The following is a 22,355-nucleotide window of genomic DNA, read 5'->3' on the forward strand; positions in this document are numbered from 1 at the left end:
TTTAAGCTACACAAGCTAGTCCAGCTAATAGTTATTTTCTCAAGTGGCATTAGCTTGCATTCTGGCAAAGTAAAGGGTCTCTAAAAAAAAGTGAAAAATCAACATTTTTCCTACAGAGGCATTGACTTGATCTTTTTAAAGAAAGGTTTTTAGAAGTCTTAAAAAGCTTTCCGTATGTCCAAGCTAAATACTACTCTACCATCACCGATAGACTGTTGTACATGTTTACTTTAAAGAAGAAGAAAAAACAACAAACAACCCCCTGCAGTGATGGCTGCTTTTCCAAGGGTTCAATCTTTTTATCCGCTTATGCCAAGAGCCATGTAATAATTCATCTACAGTTGAAAGACGAGTTAAATGATGTAGTTCTTAAACAGAAAAATTTAAAAGTTATAGTGGAAATATAAGAGGTAGAATCAATATGTAAAAATCAATAAATTACCCTATTAGAAGAGCTCTTAAGAAAACACACCAAAAAGCCAGAAAGCGCTATTTTACAAATCTTACACTCTCAGAAAAATTAACTAGGTCTTAAAGGACCTCATTTACAACATGTTAACTTTCACTGTTCATCATTTTGCAGTATTTTGCAGCCAGTACGCCTTTTAGGCTTGTTTACTTGAACACAAACAAACTGAAACAGGTTTGAAGCAAGACTGAGTTTTTTGAATGTGGAGAATGCAGTCAAAACACTAATCATATTAATCATCAGTTTAACAAATATGTTTTATGTAGACTGTGTTCAGTTTGAACACTACGGTTCCCTACTGCAACAAAAGAGGCAGGTGCGCTCTCTGATGGTAAGTAGGGTTACTTTACTGCCCTTCCCCCCTTATCTCCCATTCCCCTTTGAATACTAACTTGCGACCTGTGTGTCTCGTCAGCCTAATCATCAGCTTCCGTGCCTCCTCCGCATTGTTCTTTGTGTCTTTTACAAAGGAAACAGGTTTCTGAAGTCCATGTTTCTCTAACAGCTCTGACACGCTGTAAACAAATGGTCAACATTTTTGAATCCCGCACAGTTGTACAACTACTCTGCTGCAGCAGTCTTAAAGCTGTCTCAGACAGTGTACTGCAAATGCAAACAGTCTCCATAAATATAAGAGTATGGATTAGCCAGAGTAACATTATTTACTAAAAAAAAAAAAAATAAAAAAAAAAATTAATACTGTAGGGTAAATGCCTATCACTAATAACCTGATGACATATCTTCATAGCTTTTAGGTTTTCATCATGCAAAGCATTACAGAGTATCAAGATCAAAACAAATTCCCTGGGTAACCTCCTCCTCCCTCAAAAAAAAAAAAAAAAAAAAAAAAAAAAAAAGAGATACTATTATTCCAAGGAAAATATCTATTTATTTTTATAATAGTCAAATAGCTAAAGCCATTCAAAATTTCTAAGTTCTGAATACAAAAACATTTATAGATTATCTTCTTGACAGCACTAAAAACCAAGATAAATATTCTTGCTGCTTTCTTGTCATAAAAGTAGTTCTTGGCTATGCCTAGTGATTTCTGTAAGGATACATTATTTAATTTAGCAAAATTAAATACCTAAGAATTTGTTCCAGTTCATCTACTTCATCATGAAGAGTGTTCGTTTTATCAGTTTCAGGCCTGTAAAGATATTTAATATTAATTGTATAATATATATATCTCTCTCCATACTTATCGTAATTTCTTCATGTAATTCATATTACATAAAGATAAGCAGTTTGAAATATTCTTAATGAAAACCAAATATACGTTTGCTTGAAAAGATTAAAACTGTTGGCTTTTTGCTGGAAGGATAGCTAAAATTGAGAGGTCCCTCACTCTCCCAAGAACAGATCTTCTCCTGCCTTAGACTCTTCTCAGACTCTCTCCTTCCTACATGTAAAAGATAGGGAAAATAGTTTACATCTCCTCCTCATGCTTTCACTTTCTTGAGAATTACTTGTCCTTCATATAGGTCTTCCATATAGACACCTCTCTCACAGGGCCATATTACTGCTTGTAAGCTAAGTGCAAGACACTACTAACTGTAATGAGACTAACAAGACCAGTAAGATAGCAATAACTCTTGGTCTCAATTCACCATATATATAAAAGTCTAAGAAACTAATACAGAAGCCTTGGTCTAGGCTGCTACTGTAAATCATGTTTTGTTGCATTATTTGGTAGAGCGCGTACACACCACAAGCATACGTACACACCACAAGCATACGTACACACATGACCACAGCAGCTCAGACAGGAACAAAATATTCCAGTAACATCATCTACCCTTTAGTGACTTAACTATTTAGAAGCATTAATTCACAACTTTATTTAACATATCTAAAATATTTACAAACAACTAGCTGAAAGTGTTTACCCGTATCCTCTTTGTGGAAGGCATTCCAAAATATCATAACAGAGAGCGAGCTGGTCATCTCGTTCACAACTATAAATACATTCCAATGCCATAATCATAAGCTGGTCTTGATCGGAAATAATTTTTTGCTGACACTAACAAGAAAAGAAAGCACGTTATCTTTAGTCTTCTGTTTCTAATTCAACAGTTAAGTTTCTTCTGAACATAAAAAGATATGTACTCCAAGCAAATAAATTGTCTTTAGTTACAAGTAGAATGTCTCTTGCTAACAACTTAATGAAATACCTGTTGAAGTTACAGACTGAAACACAACCGTGCTAGTTTCCTACACTGCAGACACTTGAAAGAACAGTGGCATGCCACTATACCCTTTCTGAACTGGAAAGGTGGAGAGGGTGCAGGGCAGAGGAAGGCAACTGCTACAAACATTTTTCAGGTTTATTTACTATGTACAACAGTATCAATATACATAAAATAGGTGTGGTTTTCCCTTCACTGGTTGATTTCTGTCTGTACACTTAGAACATTCAATAGTATGCAAAAATGTGCTTATGTGCCCTGGAATAATTATTTAAACTGTAGAAGCAATGGGAAATATTCACATGGAAGGTAACTTCAACCCTTACTCATTAAACTCTTGACTCCATCCTAATGGCACCCATCTTATTCTTTACATTTGTTGTGGAAAGGTAGGGGGGGAAGGGGGCAGGAGGAGGCTGTGTGTGTGGAATAACTTGACATCTACTGCTAGTAAAATTCCTCAGGAAAAAAATATTAGTGAGATCCTGAAACTCTTATATCCATTTTTTAAAAAGCAAATACGCTAGAAATTTAGTCTAAACATGTCATCAGATAATTACTTCAAAGAATAGCCTTTACAATAATTTTTGTTCTACTAGGTCAGGATCATAATTACATTAGTTTGACAACCTCATCAAGGACAGTTTAGTTGCATCATAACTTATGCTATAATACTTTCTAATTAACGTTTTCTAAAGCATAACAAATCCTGGGTCCAAGAAAAACGGAAAGATCATAGAGATGACCTGATTTAGAAGATGAACTCTATTTATAAATTCACGTCTTCAGGACAAAGATTTCCAAAGAAACCAGTAGAATCATCAGGGTTCTATACTTACAGCAGGTTTTGAATTCTGAAATATCTTCAGAGGTACAGTCAGGTCTTCCTTTGCTAATGTTACTAAATATTCTTTAAAAAGTGAATTTGCCAGACCCGGGGACTGACTTTCACAGCGGTGGAGAAAAGGGATCATCCACTGATAAACATTCTTCACATATTTTTCATCAGAGGACTGGAAAGTGCAATGAGTTACAGAGAGGAAAAAAAGAACAAGTTCAGCTTCATTGTCCAAAACAAACAAGAAAACCAAAAAACAAACAGAACGTATCTTTAATAATATAACTGAAACAGTATCTTCACCTATCACAAACAATAGCTGAAGCCTGACATTCACCACTGCTGCACAGATCACTACATCATGAAGCACTGAAACAATCCATCATCTTTCTGCTACCCAATGGCTTAGGGAAACCAAGCAGTACAGGAGTAAAGCCCATTACATGAGAAAAGCCTAGACGCCTTCCTCCTGCAATTTCAGAATGAGTGAAAGATCAGCTTACATTCATGTCAGAGTAGCATTACTTTCAGTATGCAAAAATGCAAGACAGAAAAATAAATGACGAGTGGTTACATAAATCCTAGCAAAATTTTGAGGAGCTTCAAGTGCATGAGTATCCTCCTCTGGTGCTTATGTATTCTTCCAATGAATTTCACAGCCCTGTTCAATCTCAAGGTATTTTTCAACCTGTCCAAGAGGTTTTTTTCTATTCTGAAATGCCATGCACAGGCTAAATAGAGAAGATGAAAAACACACATATGCTGCAGAGGCAAGTATTAAGACTTTTGACAATATTTAAAGACAGCAAAAAGCATCCAAGGAAAACATTCAATGTTTTATCTGCAGCATCATCAACAGCCACACTAAAGATCCTTTAGAAAGGACCAATGAAAAATTAATTCACAGCTTTCAAAAGACTGGATTTATTAATGTTTAGTCCTGTGCCTAGGATAAAGAAACAGGTCTTGGAGAAAACCAAGCCATTTTTAGATTTTGTTAAAAACAAATAAACAATGAAAAAAACCCACCATAACAAAAAGTAACAGTAAAAGTATTGAAATCTTGCTGAATTAAAGATGGAGGTTCATCAGAAAAATGTCAGCCACTAACAGTATCTTTATATACATAGGATCTAGGGTAACATGAATTACTAGAAATCAAGTTATACTTACTGATTTATTCATAATACTTACATTCTTCATCAACAGTCTCAGCTTTTCAATGTCTTTCATCTCTACAAGTTCCTTCAAAGTTAAGGTTCGATCACCATCAGTCTCATAAACAATTGTCTCAAGAGTTATCAGATTGTTACAAAGCACCTGCAGACCAGGAATATTCCTCTCCATGCCAAGACGAACAAGGGACAGAGCACAGTCCACCTGAAAAATAATAAAAACCCCTGCTGCACAAGTGTTTGCCAAAAACCAACTTCAAGTCCAACCTATGACCTGTTTGTGTGTCTGTTTTCTTTCCCTGTTCCTTCTGCTTAATAGGCAATTCTAAGTTCCTTGACGTTTTTGTGGCCTGTATATTCCTAAATGGATTGCTCTTCTCAGCTTTATAAAAACCAAATAAAATGCTTAATCTTAGTGGATGATGTCATTATAGGTCTTTTGACCCAGATGCATCCTATTGATGCATGTAAATTAGGAGAATACTATCTTTTATTCCTTCTGGAGATCACACACAGAGATATATCACCTCATCTCACTGCACAGAATATAAAGGATTGCTTTTAACTAAGATAATCAGTTAACTGACTGAAGTTATGCATGCCTCTGCATGTAACATGACTTTTCTAGCTGACCATGAATTAATAATTTTAATTGTTGCATTTTATTTCACAGAAGATAATGACAGCCTTTTTCCCTGGTGACTGAAAATACCTTTATATGAAAGATTGTATTTCGATTTCAAAGAATGCAATATTGGCTGTACATATTCAGTGAGGCAGACATAAGTCTGAAAGAGTAGAATGCAAATTCATTTATATGTTAGTAACTTAATTGATCCTTGGAATTTCCCTTTATTTCCATAACTACTGATAGGCTGTTAAGGTAACAGGCAACTACAATTAAAGAGCCTTGGATGACTGCAAACTTGAAGAATAAAAGAACTCGACCATCAGAAGTAACTCATAGTGATACTTCCAGTGTCATGGTTTAACGCCAGCTAGCAACTAAGCACCACGCAGCCGCTCACTCACTCCCCCAACCCAGTGGGATGGGGGAGAAAATCAGAAGGAAAAAAGGTAAGACTCATGGGTTGAGATAAGAACAGTTTAATAGAACAGAAAGAAAGAAAATAATAATGATAACAATAATAAAATGACAATAGTAATAATAAAAGGATTGGAATATGCAAGTGATGCACAATGCAATTGCTCACCACCCACCAACCAATACCCAGTTAGTCCCCAAGTGGCAATCCTCCCCTGCCCCCGCTCCCCCCAGTTTATATACTGGGCATGACATCACACGGTATGGAATACCCCTTTGGCCAGTTTGGGTCAGCTGCCCTGGCTGTGTCCCCTCCCAACTTCTTGTGCCCCTCCAGCCTTCCTGCTGTCTGGGCATGAAAAACTGAAAAATGCTGGACTTTAGTCTAAACACTACTTAGCAACAACTGAAAACATCAGTGTGTTATCAACGTTCTTCTCATACTGAACTCAAAACATAGCACTGTACCAGCTACTAGGAAGACAAGTAACTCTATCCCAGATGAAACCAGGACATGCAGTCAGCCTCCTTTTCATGCAGCTAAATTGGCTTGAGTAGCAATAAAATACCAAAGCACGTCAGTGACGAGCTCTACTCTTACTTGCAATGCTTATCTCTGCCACACAGAGCTTCAAAGATTTTTGAAATATGAAGAAAAAAACCCAAAAATAAGCTACATAGTAGTCCTACAGACACACAATAAACCTGCCAGGAAGAAATCATGGCAGTACTACATATTGGCATGAGTGACACATGTGACTGCCACATAACAATATATATGGTACAGTATCACGTGACAGATAATAAAACATGTTTCTTGATAACCCTGTGCACAACATTCCCTCCCTTAGTTACAAACATAAAATGTAATGGTAAGTATTTTTCATGGACTATGAAAGTGCTATTGTCTGCTATGGTAAACCAAGAGAAAGGGAATCTGCTAGCTTCCTATTCATTCCTATGGATCAATTAGTTGGCTGAGGAAATTTTAGAGCAAGCATAAGTACACTGCAAAAGAAAAAACAAATACTTCAAAAGCCATAATGAAAATTGAGACACAGTGTCTATTACTGAGGGAAAAGCATCCCATCAATATGCATTAAGACAGGATTCTCCTGAAGAAGGCTGATCAGCCTGAATCAGTTATCATCATTTCCTCACTGCTATTCTCACCTGCATCGCGTATTTTTCAATTTCCTGGGCTCTGCTCAAATACCAGTCAGTAACAAGATCTACTGAAAGGTCAGTAGTCCTGTACTTCAGTAACTCAGGTTGCATTTCATACAGAAATTCACCTTCATCTTGTAAAGTTGGTTCAACAATCATCCTTTAAAAAAAAAGAAAGGAAGGAAGTATATGTTTAAGTATACATTTGCTTGCATTTTTTTCACATCAGTCTTTTTCCTACAACTTCTGGTTATTCTGAAAGAAGATGATACAATTAACCTCCCGTTACACCAATAATTTGATGAGATGCAAATGCCAATCACATAAGTGTTAATTTTTGTCAACGAAGTAACTAGTAAGAGATTCCAAACATGAGATAGATCATGAAAGAAAGAATCCTCTCTACAAAGACACAGGCATGCCTAACCTCTGCTTGCCATGTGTTCCTCATACAGTGAAAGGCAGTTTTATGATCCATCAATGCTATTATGATAATGTTATGATTGACAAGTAACAGGGTGGAAGGAAAAAAGAATAAATAAATAAATCAGCATTTCCAACAGTAATCTCACCCCTGCTCACCTGAATTTGTGAAAGTTACTCATCACAATCACACTGAACATAATGCTGTAACATGAAAGAGTGTTTGCTCAGTCTCACTAAGAAAGCTGAAAACACAAGTTAGTGTGCACAAAAATAAGCGAGTCTTACTGAGCGTTTCCCACATCTTAAGAATTAATAAGTAAATTCTTCATCTGAAGAGGACATAAATATAGAAAAAAACTTTTCACTTTTTCTATATACTTACCTGCATTCTGCTTTTTCACACCAGTCTTCTTCTCGATGTTTCTGCTCATTCCAAGGAAGAATTCTCAGTGTCCCCTGCTTGTAACTGGTATAACAGGAAAGGGAAACTTTACACAATTATTACTAAAATTGTGATGGCATTCAATTAATGGAATACAAAACATATCCAAGTATTTCAATGCATTCATATTAAACATTTCATTCAATTACAGTATCAATGTTTTAAGATTTATCACTTCTTAATGCAGCTATGCAAGTGTGATTTTGCCAGTATGACAGTATCTGTACACACACATATTCTACCTATACCATTAAAGATCCACTTAAAAAAAATTTCTTACTGACCATACCTTAAAAAAAAAAAAAAAAAACAGTAAGCATTCTGACTCTATATGCTGTCACAGAAGACCGAAATGAGCAAAAACCAATGAACTTAATAACTTTAAAATAAAATAAAAAAAAAACGCTTCAAATTTTAGCACAAATCGTTGTATTGAACTGAAACAAGATATGCCCTGCTCTACTGATCTTTCTCACTACAAAATTCCACAGTGAAACATTCTCTAAATATTGAGGTTGAAGTTAAAAAAAAAAAAAAAAGTTTTATTTGCAGATTAAGACCACGGATTATTACCAGAATCATTAGTTATGGCTCGCTGTTGAAGGCTAGTTGTTTTAAGCAGCATAAAACCCAAGAAAATCACATCAAACTATGCAGGACACAAACTAATGGGGAAGAGAAGAGCCATACGAGTTCTGCCATTTGTAGAAATAAGAAACAAACCATGTACAAAAGTAAAGACATGGAAGTTTCAGTATACTGGAGCAATAAGCTATTTTGAATCTCATTTATTTTCTCCTAACCCTGATAATAAACAGCAATAGCAATACTACATGGACAATCTGTTTCTATAAATTAACAACTGACACAATCTTCTCATTCCTTTAAGAACAGCCCTGTAATTCAGTAGCTTAAAAAGAAGCACAAATCCAACAAACAAATCAATTTCACGATACAGTAAGAGAGACAACAACAAGCTAAAAATCAGTAACTCCATCTCATTTAACAACACCCATTAAGTACAGTCAACAAAGCAAGGCATGTCCATACTTACTGCCCTGCACACATACACATTTCTCCCATAAGGTCAGCTACCTCTCCTTTCCCTCCCTCTATGCACTAACAGTAACGCCTCATGTTTTATCCACAGTAATTCCAACCCTTCAAATGGAACATGCAGTAGAAATCCAGCAATAAATTGGGAGAGACAGATTTACAGGCTATAAGAAGTCAAAAGAAAGGAGGGGAGGAGATGGAAACCTTCTAATTCATATGTCTCAGCTATAGCAACATTCAATTCCAGTTCAGTTGGACAAAGAGCTCCACAATTATCTTTACAATTAGGCACCATGTAGTAATATCACTGAAAAATTATTAATTAAGAAAACTTCAAATTAACATTTATGGTATAAGCACCAGAAATAAAGTCACTTTCTGAGTTTGGAAAGATTCAGCAGCAGCCCACATATTTTGGGGACTTGGGGGGCTGTTGTTTAAGTCTTAGATAACATAATTTATCAATTAATTTTAAATATTAATATTTAAAACAGGGTTCATAAACTAAATTAATAAGGTCATATTTCAAACATCACACATGAGAATGACATTAGGGAAGGCCTGTTTGTAATAAAGAAGTTCTTATTATTAGTTGAAATGTCAAATAACAGAAAAGCCAAAGTGTGATTAATGCTTCCTTCCAAAATATAAAATCAAGACAGTATAAGCAGGTCTTTATATTATAATCAAAAATGTTCTCCTTTTCTATGTTCTACTAGCCATAAAACAAAATTAGACATAAATCTATTGCCCAAGACAATTTGTTTTCATAGTAAAGCTTTTCTGTCCACTTCCCAGTAGGCTTAAGAAGACATTTCAGGGGGGATTATTTTGTTAGTTTGTTTGGGGTTGGTTTTGTTTGTTTGAGGGGGGTCTTTTTTGGTTTTGGTCACTTGCAGACTGTTCATGGCTCTCCCAAGTAAGAGCATCCTATCTGAATAAATCTTCCTATATAATCTCACAGCCCCACGAGAAACTTTTGGGAAAGTTGCCTTGGTTTGGCTGTTCTTTCACTGGTTGTTTTTGTTGTTATTGAGAGAAAAAAGCAAAATACTAAGGAAAGAGGTGCAAACATTTAATAGATATTTAAGCTTCAAAATTTTCCTCTTTTATGTAACAAATTATTAAAAGAGGAAAATCATTCAAAATAAGCAAAGGCAGCAGAAGTTTAGAACACAAATTTAAAGCCACCCATGCATGAATATGGATCTGAATGACAAAAAACCAAGACATCCAAAACTCACGCATGCTCCCCTAATGCTACTATCCCTCAGTATGAAACCTGAAGAAAACAAACAAACAAAAAACCCAAACAAACAAAAGCAAAACAAAACCAACCCCAAACAAAACAAAACAAAAAAACCTCTACTGATCTAAGCCTGTACTGCCAAATACTACATTGAACACGTTCTTCTTAATTAAGCTGCCACATCCTGCCACGTCTATGGCAAGTATGCAAAGTCACATTCTGGAATTACAGCTCCAGTTAAGAAACTATTTCTTAACAGATTCAGTAGCACAAAAGGTTTATAATTAAAGTTGGAAAAACTTGCAGGTTTTCTTAACTGACCTGAATATCTAGATGAATTATATGTTTCTTCCCCCCAGTTATTCTTAACATAGTTGAGTCATTTTTTCTGACCCTGATAAACAATACGAGAAACTAAACAGTTTAATTTTTCATGTAAACAAGAGTTACCCACCCAGCCTAAAATCAAAAGTTACTAGAAAACAATTCTTTTCCCAGACTAAGGCAATTGCCTGTCCAGCCCTTTTCCCTAACTCATTTCAGAAAATAATCTGTATTTCCCTCCCCCCATCTAAAAGTAGGTATTTTCTTCCCTATTCCTGTAACACAACACACACATTGGTTTGCCTTTAAATTCCAACTGCTCCACATATTTTTTTAAAAAATACATTTTAAAATAGAATCCTTTCCAATTAACAGAAGTCATGGATTAAGTACAAATTCCATTCAAAATAACTTCTCCAACACTCCACTTGACTTACAGTTTCAACTAAAGTTGAAAGTTTATTGCTTAAAAAAAATGCTTGCTGAGAAAGATCTTGCTCAATTCAAGTTCCCAGGCTCTGCTCTCTTTGACAGTTGCTTTGCTTCCCCCTTTCCCCTTACCTCCAAAATCCATCAAGTGAGGAAGCAATGTGGAACTCTGCCTCCCTCTCCCTACCTTACTCAACAGATTACAATAGAAAAAGGTTGAAAAGTACAGACACAAGCAACGTAAATGACCAAAGTTCAGAAGCATGTGATCTTCCCTCCGGCAAAAGCCAGAGCAGACTGAAGAATCCTAGAAGAAAGGAAACAACTAATATGCCAAGATTGATATCAAGTTATTCATTTTTTCATTTCACTTCAATAGGAACGGACATTTCACTGTTTTTACTTCCTACAACACTGTAAGCACTGATGAGATTAGCAGGGCCTCATTTAAAATAAACAACAGCAGATACTGTTTTACACCATATGCAGCTAAGCTGTTAACTACTCACTGCATGACATAGAAGATAAACCAATGTGTATTTGGATTCAAAACCAGAAAGAATTCTTGCAATAAAGTATCATGAAAGTCTACTATGTCTAGAAAATATCTAGTTTGGGAATATTTGAGGCACATAGTACAGACACACAAGAAACTTCAGGTAAATGTTGAAATGTGATTGCCTGTACCTATTTTTTTCTCTTGGCAACTGCCATTGGCCATTTGCCTTCTGGCCAAATCTACCAAGACCAAGCTTATGCTTCAGCACAAGATTTTGCAGGAATGAAACCTACAGTTGTCCAGACACATCAGTTCAAGAAGTACTATAAGCATACTTCAAAAGGTTTTCATAAAAGCTCATTAACAGATCTCATCATGAAATACTAGAGAGGAGAAGACTTCAGTTCACAGGAAAGAATCACTATGCAGTGCAATCTTGACTGGAAAAATGTCTACTCCATCTTTTTTCCCTTCTCACACCAGAAAAAGTTACAGTTAAATACTTGAAGCCAGGTGTACAGATAAGCCACAGAAAATACTTTTGAAAGTATTTTCTGCTCTGGCTCAGCTTGTCATTTTAAACGTATTCAGGTTCACCATAGGAATAAGTCGAGAGGAATTTTAGATTTTTAAAGCTCTCACACCAAGAGTCAAGCAGCACTCAGTAACCCTCTCTAAATGCTTACAGAAAACACCACCAAAAAAATTGCAAAACAACTCATCCTAGCAGAAGTCAGCAATTATGGAAAGTCAGTCTTAACAGATACATTTCTTGCTGAGCTAAGTTCACAAAAAAAACCAAACAGCAAAAACCACACCACTCAGAGCTGACTGCTAACTTCATTCACCTTCTCAACAATGCTAAAAAAAAAAACCGTAACCCGCTCCTGCCCCCTATATGACTGCATCCAACTGTCCTTACTTTCTCTCCTCATTCTAAAGAGTTTAGAAGGACTCTTTGTATTTGAATTCAAATAAAAGGACTGGAACAAACCAGTCTCAACACTAGCAAGAGATGGGTGATCCCTGTACCAGAGTCCTTTTTAAAAGGGAATGAAATTATTAAAACATTGTATTTATCTCAACATTTATCACAAGGCTTTTTCTGAACTGACTGTTATGTTTTAGCGCCTTCCCCCCCCAGATTTCCACTATCAATAACTCCAACGACTCATGCAGAAACACAGAGCAACAAAACTTTGGAAAAGTAGCTGTTAAAACAGAAGCAAGTGAGTTGAGAAAGATTTCAGGCATCAAAACATCACTGCAGTCTGCAACCTCAAAAACATAAATGCAGATGAGACGGACAAGAAAAAGAGATACAGACACAAACACACATATGCAAAGAGGTAGGGCTTCCCTTTTTCTACCATGCTTTTGTTTACAACACATGTGCAGCAAATCCAGCTGAACTGGGGCTCATCAGAGCCACCGCATACACCCTGCACACAATATGTATGTCTAACTGGGCCAGAACTGGTGAATTTAGCATGCACATGTAGCTTGCCATATATGCAACATACACTCTAGGCTACTGCATCCAAAATTCATTAGTCTCATCAGACTAAGATCATTAGTCTTATGCTATGCAACTTCGCAGTTTTGGTCTAGAAACTGAAATCCCACAGAGATCAGAGACATGCAGGTTAAGTCTGCATTAGTGTGCAGCGGGCACTCACCTGAAATTCCAGATATAGGGACAGATCACTGTAGTCACTAAGGCAGTCGGCCTTCTTTTTCAATTAAAAGAAACCATCAGCTATGCCATACCATAACTCTACACAAATATTAGCATGGGGGTTTTATTTTTTTCCCTGAGCCACTGCTTCTCTCCCACCCTTTATCCTTCTCTCTTTTCAACAGTAGAATAAATATGATTGGAGCCCAGTAAATTGACAGATTACAGTGGTATTGAACTCTATTTCTTTAAAAAGAGCTGACTTTTCCTGTATTGCTCTTTTCACTCTATTGTTTATGTTGGCTTGGCAATTCTTCCCATTCTTTTCTTTGACAAAAGAGGTCCATGCTATTGTAGTTTCTGTATCCTACCAACTGCATTTATTCAAACCTGCAGATTATTTTTCTCTCCAAGGACAGGCTTTCAAAAGAGGAAGGTCTAATTTAGTTTTAAGGTCAGAGTCCAATTCTTTCTATTACCAATGGCAACTGTGTGGGCTCTTTTTTTCCTTCAAGCATTTCATACAGCAGGCCTGCCTCCAAGACTCATCTAGTTGAGGATTAGAAACAAGATTTTTAAAAATCTTTTCCCTTGTAAACTTGTGCACATTGAATCTAGACTCCAAGGCAAAAGGCACTTCATCCCAACACATTTATGAAACAGCATCTTTTTGCTGAAAGACATACATACTTTTAAAAGTAGGTTTGGGTTTTTTTCTAAAACTATTTTGGGAGTAGATGAATCTTTGCTTTTTCTTTTATATTTTTATTTTTAAATCATGTCTCACTATGAAAAAAAGTTATAAATGCTAATTCTGCATTTGAAAGCTTGTGTGTTACATACTAGAATACTTCTGAACATAACACATTTAAGTAAGAAACCAATTATTGATCTGTCAGAGGTGAGAAAGCTATATATGAAAGATACTGAACTATAAAAATAAGGTAGTGTTTCTATCAAATGTTTTTGTTAAACACTCAAAAGGTTTTTGAAGAGTGTTCTTGATTCTAATTTTATTACATTTATTTTTAAAATTGTCTCAAATTTTTGTTTTGTGATAAAAGGAATGTAAAATCCTGAACCTTCAAATATTCTTTTCCACCTGCTGACACTTGTACACTTAACAGAATTTATGATTTCCATATTTTACTTTAAGTACACTGTAAATTATTTTAGACTTCACATTCAAATTAGCACTTCCATAATCCCACTACATACAGATATATATAGCCTATTTTTAATACCTCCATAATATAGATATTGTTGTATAGATGCAGGATCTGCAAGGGAAGTTTTATAAAATGTTCTTGTTAAATTTAATCCAGAAACTCATTTGTCCAAAGTCTGTATCTTCTCAGACAAGAAGGGGGAAATCAGTGCCAGTTTCTGTTGTTCTGCAATTCTTATGGCTCTGAAACAGTTTTATTATGTCACAATTATTCTATAACTAAGGATAAAATATAATAAGAAGTGCATCCCAAATACGTAGTCTTAAACAGCTACGAGACGTACTGCATTTTTCATATTGCATGAAAACATTCTTTTCTACCATTACAGTAGTTCAGTAGTGCATTAGTAAATTCAACTATGTAACTGATTACATATATTTTTAGGTTTCCAATTACTCGATATCCTACGTGATACATAAGTGCTGGGCAGAGAGAAAACCTCTTCATTTTCCAGGAATATCCATAGGACAAGACTTCAAGACTGAAGTACAACTGCTGCCTAAAGCAGAGTGCCAAAACCACCTCACATTTTGGGAAAACTGATCTGCATAATCTAGTGGAAAGGGTATCACAGCTGCTTTTGGCTGCCACAGTTAACTACCCTTCAGAATTCCTGCTGTGCATACTGCAATGACAGGTCTTTTGAAGCAACTCTACCACCAGAGGAGAAAAGTTAAATCTGATTTTGCATAAACAAATTAAGCTATGTTTTAATGATGTGGTTAACCTTTAACAGAATTTGGAGAGAGGGGAACGTGGGGTTTTTTTCCCCTCCTAAAACAACCTAGACTGAATAATCTAAATATCAGAAAACTCTACCAACACCACAGTTTAGAAGCTCTCTATGATTTTTTTCCTTCGTGTATACAATTAAAATTGTGAGGCAATAGCTTGCACAACATCAAAATAGGCTATTCTAAAGACTCAGATGAACTCAGAGCAAGATCAAAGCTGTCTGCCACCATACAGTGAAAATCCCTCTTCAGAACTGTACATTTATAAACCATAATGAAAGTTCATGGAAGAAATTTTGATCTGAACCCTGTAAAGAGGTGACAAATAAGACAATAGCAGCAATACACTTTCACGAGAAGACTGGGGAAGGCAAGCCAAGGTACAGTTCAGGACTATGCAGGCAAAAGACACACATGGTAAATGAAGACAGGACAGGTCAAGCATGAACAAGCCAGAAATATGAAAAAGATCCTGTTAATGATCTGTGGATAAACAGCACAGGCATAGTACAGCTCACATGCTGTAGGAAGGTATGCAAAGGCTGCTACCAGCCTACCCGAAACCTTCTCCGTGCTGAATACATGCAGCCCTCTCAGCCTTTAAGTGCTCATGGACCACAAGAACCTTCCCCACTCCTACCAGAAGTCAATCCAGGCAGGAACACAAGTGCCATCATAACAAAGTAATCTTACCCTCAAAAGTTGTTTTTTTCTACTTCATAGTGGAAGGTAAGAGCTGAGATATTTTTTCTCCAAACACATCCTTGAAATAATATTAACTACATTGATCCCTCTACCTCTAAACTGGTTTTTTTCTTTCACTTTGTGCAAAGGAGAAGCACATATAAAAACTTACGCCCTTATTTATTTCACTGTAGCACTATACAAATGAATTCAAACAAACAAAAAGAACTGACCATGGGATCAATTCTTTTAACATGAACACTTCGGAACTACACTGAAAAGAAAAAAAACAAAAACAAAACAAAACAAAATTTTCAGCTTCAGAAGAGAAGAAAAACTAATACAAAAAAAAGAGAACTATATATTAGACAGTTCTGCAGACATTCAGTCATCAAGCCTATTTATATACGCATACTAAGAAGAGAAGAGATGAAGTCGTAAGAGCTTTATCGAAACTGCAGTGCCACAGGCAATAACTAAAAACCTAGTTCAGAAGACGATATCATTATGGAAAGGCAAAGTTAAGTGCTTATGAACCTCTTAGTTTAATTGTGTAGTATTTATCTATTCATAGATGAGAGTCAACCACATGGAAATTTTTGAGGTTTTAAAAGCTTCACTACAGTTTTAGAAGAGGTATTTCCACTCCTACCTCAGTTCATCAGGCAAATGGGAGTTCATCCACAACTCTCCAGCAAAAATTCACTTTAAGCCACGATTGAAAACCAGTATTTGAGAAAGTTAAGGAGAAAAAGAAGAAACATATAAAAAGTTGCTACCTTAGAGGGAAGATTTTTACTAGTAATGTAATGTGCAATACAGCAGACTTATGGCTGTTGAGGGAACAATACATTTGGATTTCCCAACTTCTGCAAGTTTAAAATGTGAGTGGTAATGTTGCAATATGTAGTAAAAACGATAAGAAAATTAAAAGAAAAGGAAAAAGACTCTGGTTATGTATTTATAATGGTGGTAAAGCATTATTTTCCTCTGAGATCACCTTTAAAAACCTGAGGGCAACAGTCTTAACTATAGAGAACGCTAGCTGTAGCTGTTAAAACAGAGATTAGAAAGAGACATCTCCTTTGAATAGCTAAACTTTTACCACCTTCACTGTAGTTGTCTTAACAGATGAAGTCTGTGCATCTGACAGTTCTTTTAGAAGGAGCATGAATCCCAATGACTAAGAGACAGCAGAGAAAAGAAGCTGAGAAATATTACAAAAAGAAGTAGGAAAACATTATAATCACAATTCTGCAAAAACACATTACTGAGTAATGTCAGTCTATCACAATACCAGTTTGAAGCCGATAGGCATGTAGAGCCACCGATGCATCTTAGTATTTCACATTCCTTCTCAACTCCGGGAGCTGTTGAGCTTATATAACTTGCAGCCTTAGAGAGCCTTATGAATACTTAAATCCTCTGCTCAGACATTACAAACCTCATCCTGAACAGTTCTGAGAGCGACCCCTAAAGATTCTAAGCTACTAAACATGTGCCAAAACAAGAAACAAAAGTATGTCTACCACTTGAGACCTTTTACAAGCAGATACAGAAAAGAAAAAAGAAAAAAAAAAGTGTTATTTCCTAGCAACCTTGCCCAGAAGATGGGGGGGTGGGGGAATTCTTCTACCTTTTTTTCCCCATTTGTTATGCCAACTCCTCCTTGACGGATAACACCTTAAAATTTTTGTGACACTGGCCTCTAAATGCCATCCTAATGTAAATGACGTGCCAGTAACAAGAAAAACAACTGCTTTATGCCTACAGAACACACTGGCAAAACAAGTCTTTCTTTCACTAGGTACTTGGAATTTACTATCTGCAGCTGAACTGGAAGCTCCAGACAAAAGGAAATTCCAGTTATAATGCAACCCTTACAAAAACATTTCTCATAGGCAATGAAATTCTTCAGATATAGCACTTCTGTATGCATTCACGTTTTTGGTGGTGTACAGTAAGCAATTGGGTTTCAATGCTTTTGCCTTGGCAATAGCTAGAGATGCCTGTTTGTCCCACCTCACCTGTTCCATGCACAAACAAGGCAGCACCTGCTATACAATCCCAAGTTTTTCCTTAGCCAGATTCCCCTATCAATAGAGGAACTAAGAGAACACAGAGCAATGTGGTGAATTTCCATAAAGATAGGTGTCACCTCAGAGAGCTCCAGCTGCAAATCAAGCCTCCAATCATTTGAAGTGCTCCATATACACAGACACAGTATGGTCAGTTCCCAGCAGTACTTCTTCCTACACACACACAGGTCCATGTATGAAGAAGACCTGGAAGACAAACTATAGTATTTTTTCTTCCTCCACCAAATTTTTTTCTGCCTCCAGAGCAGCACACTGCTCAGCAAGAGGTCTGAGCTGCAGGAGACCAAGCAGTGAAGCAATCAACAAGGCATTCCTTAAGCAAGGCCATCGGGGCAGGGTGCACTCTTAACACTGGCACCATCGTGCAGTTGGTCCATGCTAGTGGTCTCGTCACATGCACCACAGCAACCAATTACCCTACTGAAATCTCTTGGGACAGAGAATTATGGCCTTGAATTTACAGGAAAACAATGAGCTAAAAGAAATCACAAGAGAAATCTGTCTTTTTTGCAGCTGAAAGTAGAAAATCCTTCCAATATCCAGCCTACACCCTGTTTCATAACTGCAGTGTGAAATTCAAAAAGGAAAACCAGACTAAGTTGTTTCCTGACTCAGAATCCTTTACAAGATTGTCTAGAGTCAAAGTTCACGAGGACAGATTGAATCATTCTCACCCCTTATTCCAAGACCACTGTAACGACAAGCTGCATAAACTGAAGAGACACTAAGCTGTAATGCTGCAGACATTTTTTCTACCAATTAGAACATTGGGGTTTATAGTTTTTTACAATGTTTTCCCTCTGTTCAGAAGTTCATTAATTAGTCAGTACTTGCAACTTTTTAATATTACATGGGAACAAAATAGTTTAATAAGTTGCATCATAACCTTGTTCAATCAGTTAATTTAAGGCAAATTATGTCTACATACTGTGTTCTATAGAGAAGTAAACTAGATAGCACACATTTAAACTGTATTTCATAACAACAACAACTACGTATCTACAGAATTCCAGTAATTCTATTCATACTAATAACCCATTTAAAAAATAAATGCTAGAACTAAAAGGCCCAATAAACTCACTTAAAATGACCAAGAACTTCAATTCTCTCTGATTCACATGAAACAACAACTGCCAGAAGCTGAAACTATTTGGACTGCGGGGCAGACTCATCCCATTTCTAAAAACAACTTTTTAAATTAGTAAAAACATGCTACTTAGACTTAAGTTGTACAATTTCATTAGTATACTATTCTCATTAGTAGATATTTTCATCAATACATATTTAATTCTATTACATTAATAAAACAGAGTTTTAGGGACTGTACTTAGCAATGTGACAACTTACTATGTGACTAATCAGTTTTGTAACAGGGAAACAGCTTCAGAAGAAGTTACATCAAATATACAGTATATTTTTAGAAGTTTATGGGATTTGTGTATATAGGATTTGCTCTCATCCCCATTTCGTAGTTGTCCAAAGACAAACATTTTAAAGACATACAGTATTATCTGTTCTGCAACCTGAGGCGGGGGGGCCTGAACCTGCACATACCTGATCCTAGCACTGGAAAGTTCTGTCTGCCACGGGAATAAAGGTTCAAACCACATAATTCCATTTTTCAACAGCAGACAAAACTAAGTTCTTAACCTGTAACTTCACATCTTTAGTACTAGATCACTGGTGAAATGTTTTAACTGTCATTTTGCCTCTTGGCACATAAGTCAGTTTCTTAAACAAACCAACCAACCACAACAACAAAATAAAAAGCCAAAACCAAGAACAAACAACCCTTCAGAAAGAAGAGGAACATGTTTATGAACACCAACGAAGTATCATAACCACATTTAAGACAACCCTCCTTCCCTCCCTCCCACATTATAAAACTTATGGAAACGAAAAAGAAAATTGGAATATATTTTACCAATTTTATAAACACTGCAATCATTTCTCTTCATGGTCCTAACTGTTACCTTAAAAAAAAGGCTAAAACAAGTGTTTTCACACCATAACTAACTGTGTTCCTAATACTACCAACACAAGAAAAAGGGCACAGGTAAGTATTAGGTAACATGAAATCATAACTTCTGCTCAGAAAGGACTGAAGTGATAAGTATTATAAGCTAGGAAAAATGTCAGGGGAATAATTTGATGAATTAAAAAACCCTTTTCTACATGGAGGCTTATCCAAATGGGGAGTATTAAAACTTTGAAGTGAAAAACTTAACTACAATGCTGGAAGACTACCAAAAAAAAAAAAAAATATCTATTAGCTACTCCAAAAAATACCCCTCTGAAGTAAGTCTTCAAAGTCTATTGTAAAATATGAAATAATGAATCTGCCCAATTCTTTATGGGCACCGAACAATACGCTTCAAAACTAATTTCATAATTTGAAATGTTTGAAAGAAACACTGTAGAAGGAAAAAATTCTTTTAATTAATACACAGAACATTATTATGATGTTCAAGGAAGACTCTCTTATGAAAATTTATATGAAATTGACAGTAAACTAACATTTTATGCTGAAATGAAAGAATAGCAAAGTCTGAATTTAAAGCTTTTCATAATTCTACCTTAACAAACTGCGTAAGAATCAGTATCGAGAAGACTGATGATTTTGAAGTTACTGACTGCTTAAGTGTTAAATTATGTTTCCAAACAAATACAGAAAAATGTAATTGCTTCCAGGGAGCTAGACACTTGTATTATTAATTTCGCAACACTGGCTGTTACTACAAACCAGTTAGACTTGCACTTACACCTGTGAAAATCTGGGCAGTTTCAGGTCAGAAAAGGCCATGCTTCCTCTTATATGTAATGGAGACAAGAACATTTAAAGTCCCTACTTTCCTGATAATAACCAAAAGAGACCAAAAGGTTTCCATGAATGGCACAAAGTAGAGCAGAATATGAATACTGGTCAAGTACATAAAAAAACAAAGCTGCTCTACTGATTACAGGTAATAATCAACAGCAGTTTGCCATATATGGAAACTAATTTAAGTATTAACCTAAAAGTCATCTTTTTTCTTTTTTTGGGGAGGGGGTTTGTTTGTTTTTTTGTGAAGTTAATATCCATTGACGCATCCTTACCAAGCTTCAGGCAATAAGAAAGCATATTCATGTGGTGAAGTAGTCTCTGGAAAATTGGAGAGAATTGCTTGTCTGTGTGGAAGTAAAGCTGATCCATGGAAAGTGAACAAAATTTCCAGGGCTCTGACATTGCTTTCCTAAAGAGCAAAATATTATGTTGCAGAACTAGCTTAACACTGATTTAGACTGAAAATGAGCAAGAAATGTAAGCTTAGGTCATGCAACAAACATTTAATTTGAAAATTTTCTTTAGCAATAAAGAAAATTAGCTCAGGGTCACTGCATTTATTTATTCACAATCAAATAAATACACCCCCTACCTCTTAAATTCCCACTGAGGTTCAACCAAGCTCAAAGGCGGGGAGGGGGAGTAATGCACTTAATTGCAAACAGCAATACCAAAACAAAATTATATTCTAGCAAAATAAATATTAATACCCGAGCATAAGTTCTTGCTGAAAGTACAATATTCTGATTTCTGAACTTCTTGAAGAATTCACCATCATAGTTCTGTTCAGCTGCATGAGGCCCTCCAAGGATTTCCTAAAAAAAAAAAAAAAAACCAAACCAACACACAAACAAAGAAAAAAACCCACCAAACTTTATAGGGGATATTTTCATGCAAGATTTAGAAAAGCATCAAAAAGTCTACACGTTTCATTATCTTAGGATGAATAAGTATGAGATACATGTGGAAAAGCATGCTGGTTTTTATTTGTTTCACTATGAAAAAAACAGATGCATTTTTCATTGATAAACTAAGACAATTCTCTGCCTTAATTAGTGTTTAGACATCATTAGTTAAAGAGATGTGGTAAAAGTTAAGTAACTTGCACCAACTACAAAATTAAAATTAAAAAACTAAGCAAAATACAGTTTGACATCCCAAAAACTTTCACTTTGGTAAGCTCATGGAAGAAAAAGATGTGTTACAGAATCTGACTAGAACTTGCTAATTAGACTGACAGAGGGAAGTTGTAGTAATCCTGCACCATACTCCACATCCCATGTTGTTGCAGAACTTAATTCCCTGCAGACACAGCACATTCAAAGCAGGCTTCTGCCCAACTATACCTCTCAACACTAGAAGCCAGCCATGTGCAACAACAGTAAAACAGAAGAAACAGGATAGCTTGAACAGAAAACAGCTTACTTTTTCTCAAGTGAAAGACGGTAGGATTTCAAGAAGACTATAAACATTAACACTACCATATATAACAAAAAAGATATGACAATGTGACGAAAGAGTCACAGGAACACCTATGGAATGAGAACTCAAAAGAACTGTAGCCAGTTAACAAGTTTGCTCACCTCATAGGTTTCAAGGCGATCAAGGTAAGTTAACAGCTTCAGCCTGCTGCGACAGAGTTCTTTTTGTTCCAGTGTCAGCCTGTATTCAAAACAGGAATTTTCATGCTTGCAGTTGATCTTGTACATCATGTGCATTTGAAGACAATGGTTACACATTTTAGTGACTATGCACTGGAATATATCAAGAAATTAAGTAAACCAAGAACTCTGACACAA

General features: G+C 35.9%; 1 protein-coding gene across 1 annotated transcript in view; it reads right to left on the reverse strand.

The window, feature by feature from the left end:
- Nucleotides 1-22,355, reverse strand: part of NBAS (NBAS subunit of NRZ tethering complex) — a 189,434-nt gene that overhangs the window by 132,035 nt on the left and 35,044 nt on the right. The window contains exons 19-28 of the mRNA XM_049818661.1: nucleotides 22,140-22,218; nucleotides 21,267-21,371; nucleotides 20,829-20,965; nucleotides 7,692-7,775; nucleotides 6,890-7,043; nucleotides 4,691-4,876; nucleotides 3,498-3,671; nucleotides 2,359-2,492; nucleotides 1,557-1,619; nucleotides 862-984 (exon numbers count right to left, since the gene is read on the reverse strand). Of these exons, the coding sequence (XP_049674618.1) occupies nucleotides 862-984; nucleotides 1,557-1,619; nucleotides 2,359-2,492; nucleotides 3,498-3,671; nucleotides 4,691-4,876; nucleotides 6,890-7,043; nucleotides 7,692-7,775; nucleotides 20,829-20,965; nucleotides 21,267-21,371; nucleotides 22,140-22,218 (1,239 nt within the window). The remainder of the gene's footprint in view (nucleotides 1-861; nucleotides 985-1,556; nucleotides 1,620-2,358; nucleotides 2,493-3,497; nucleotides 3,672-4,690; nucleotides 4,877-6,889; nucleotides 7,044-7,691; nucleotides 7,776-20,828; nucleotides 20,966-21,266; nucleotides 21,372-22,139; nucleotides 22,219-22,355) is intronic.

This window comes from Accipiter gentilis, chromosome 16 (genome assembly GCF_929443795.1).
Source record: "Accipiter gentilis chromosome 16, bAccGen1.1, whole genome shotgun sequence".
Taxonomy (NCBI): domain Eukaryota; kingdom Metazoa; phylum Chordata; class Aves; order Accipitriformes; family Accipitridae; genus Astur; species Astur gentilis.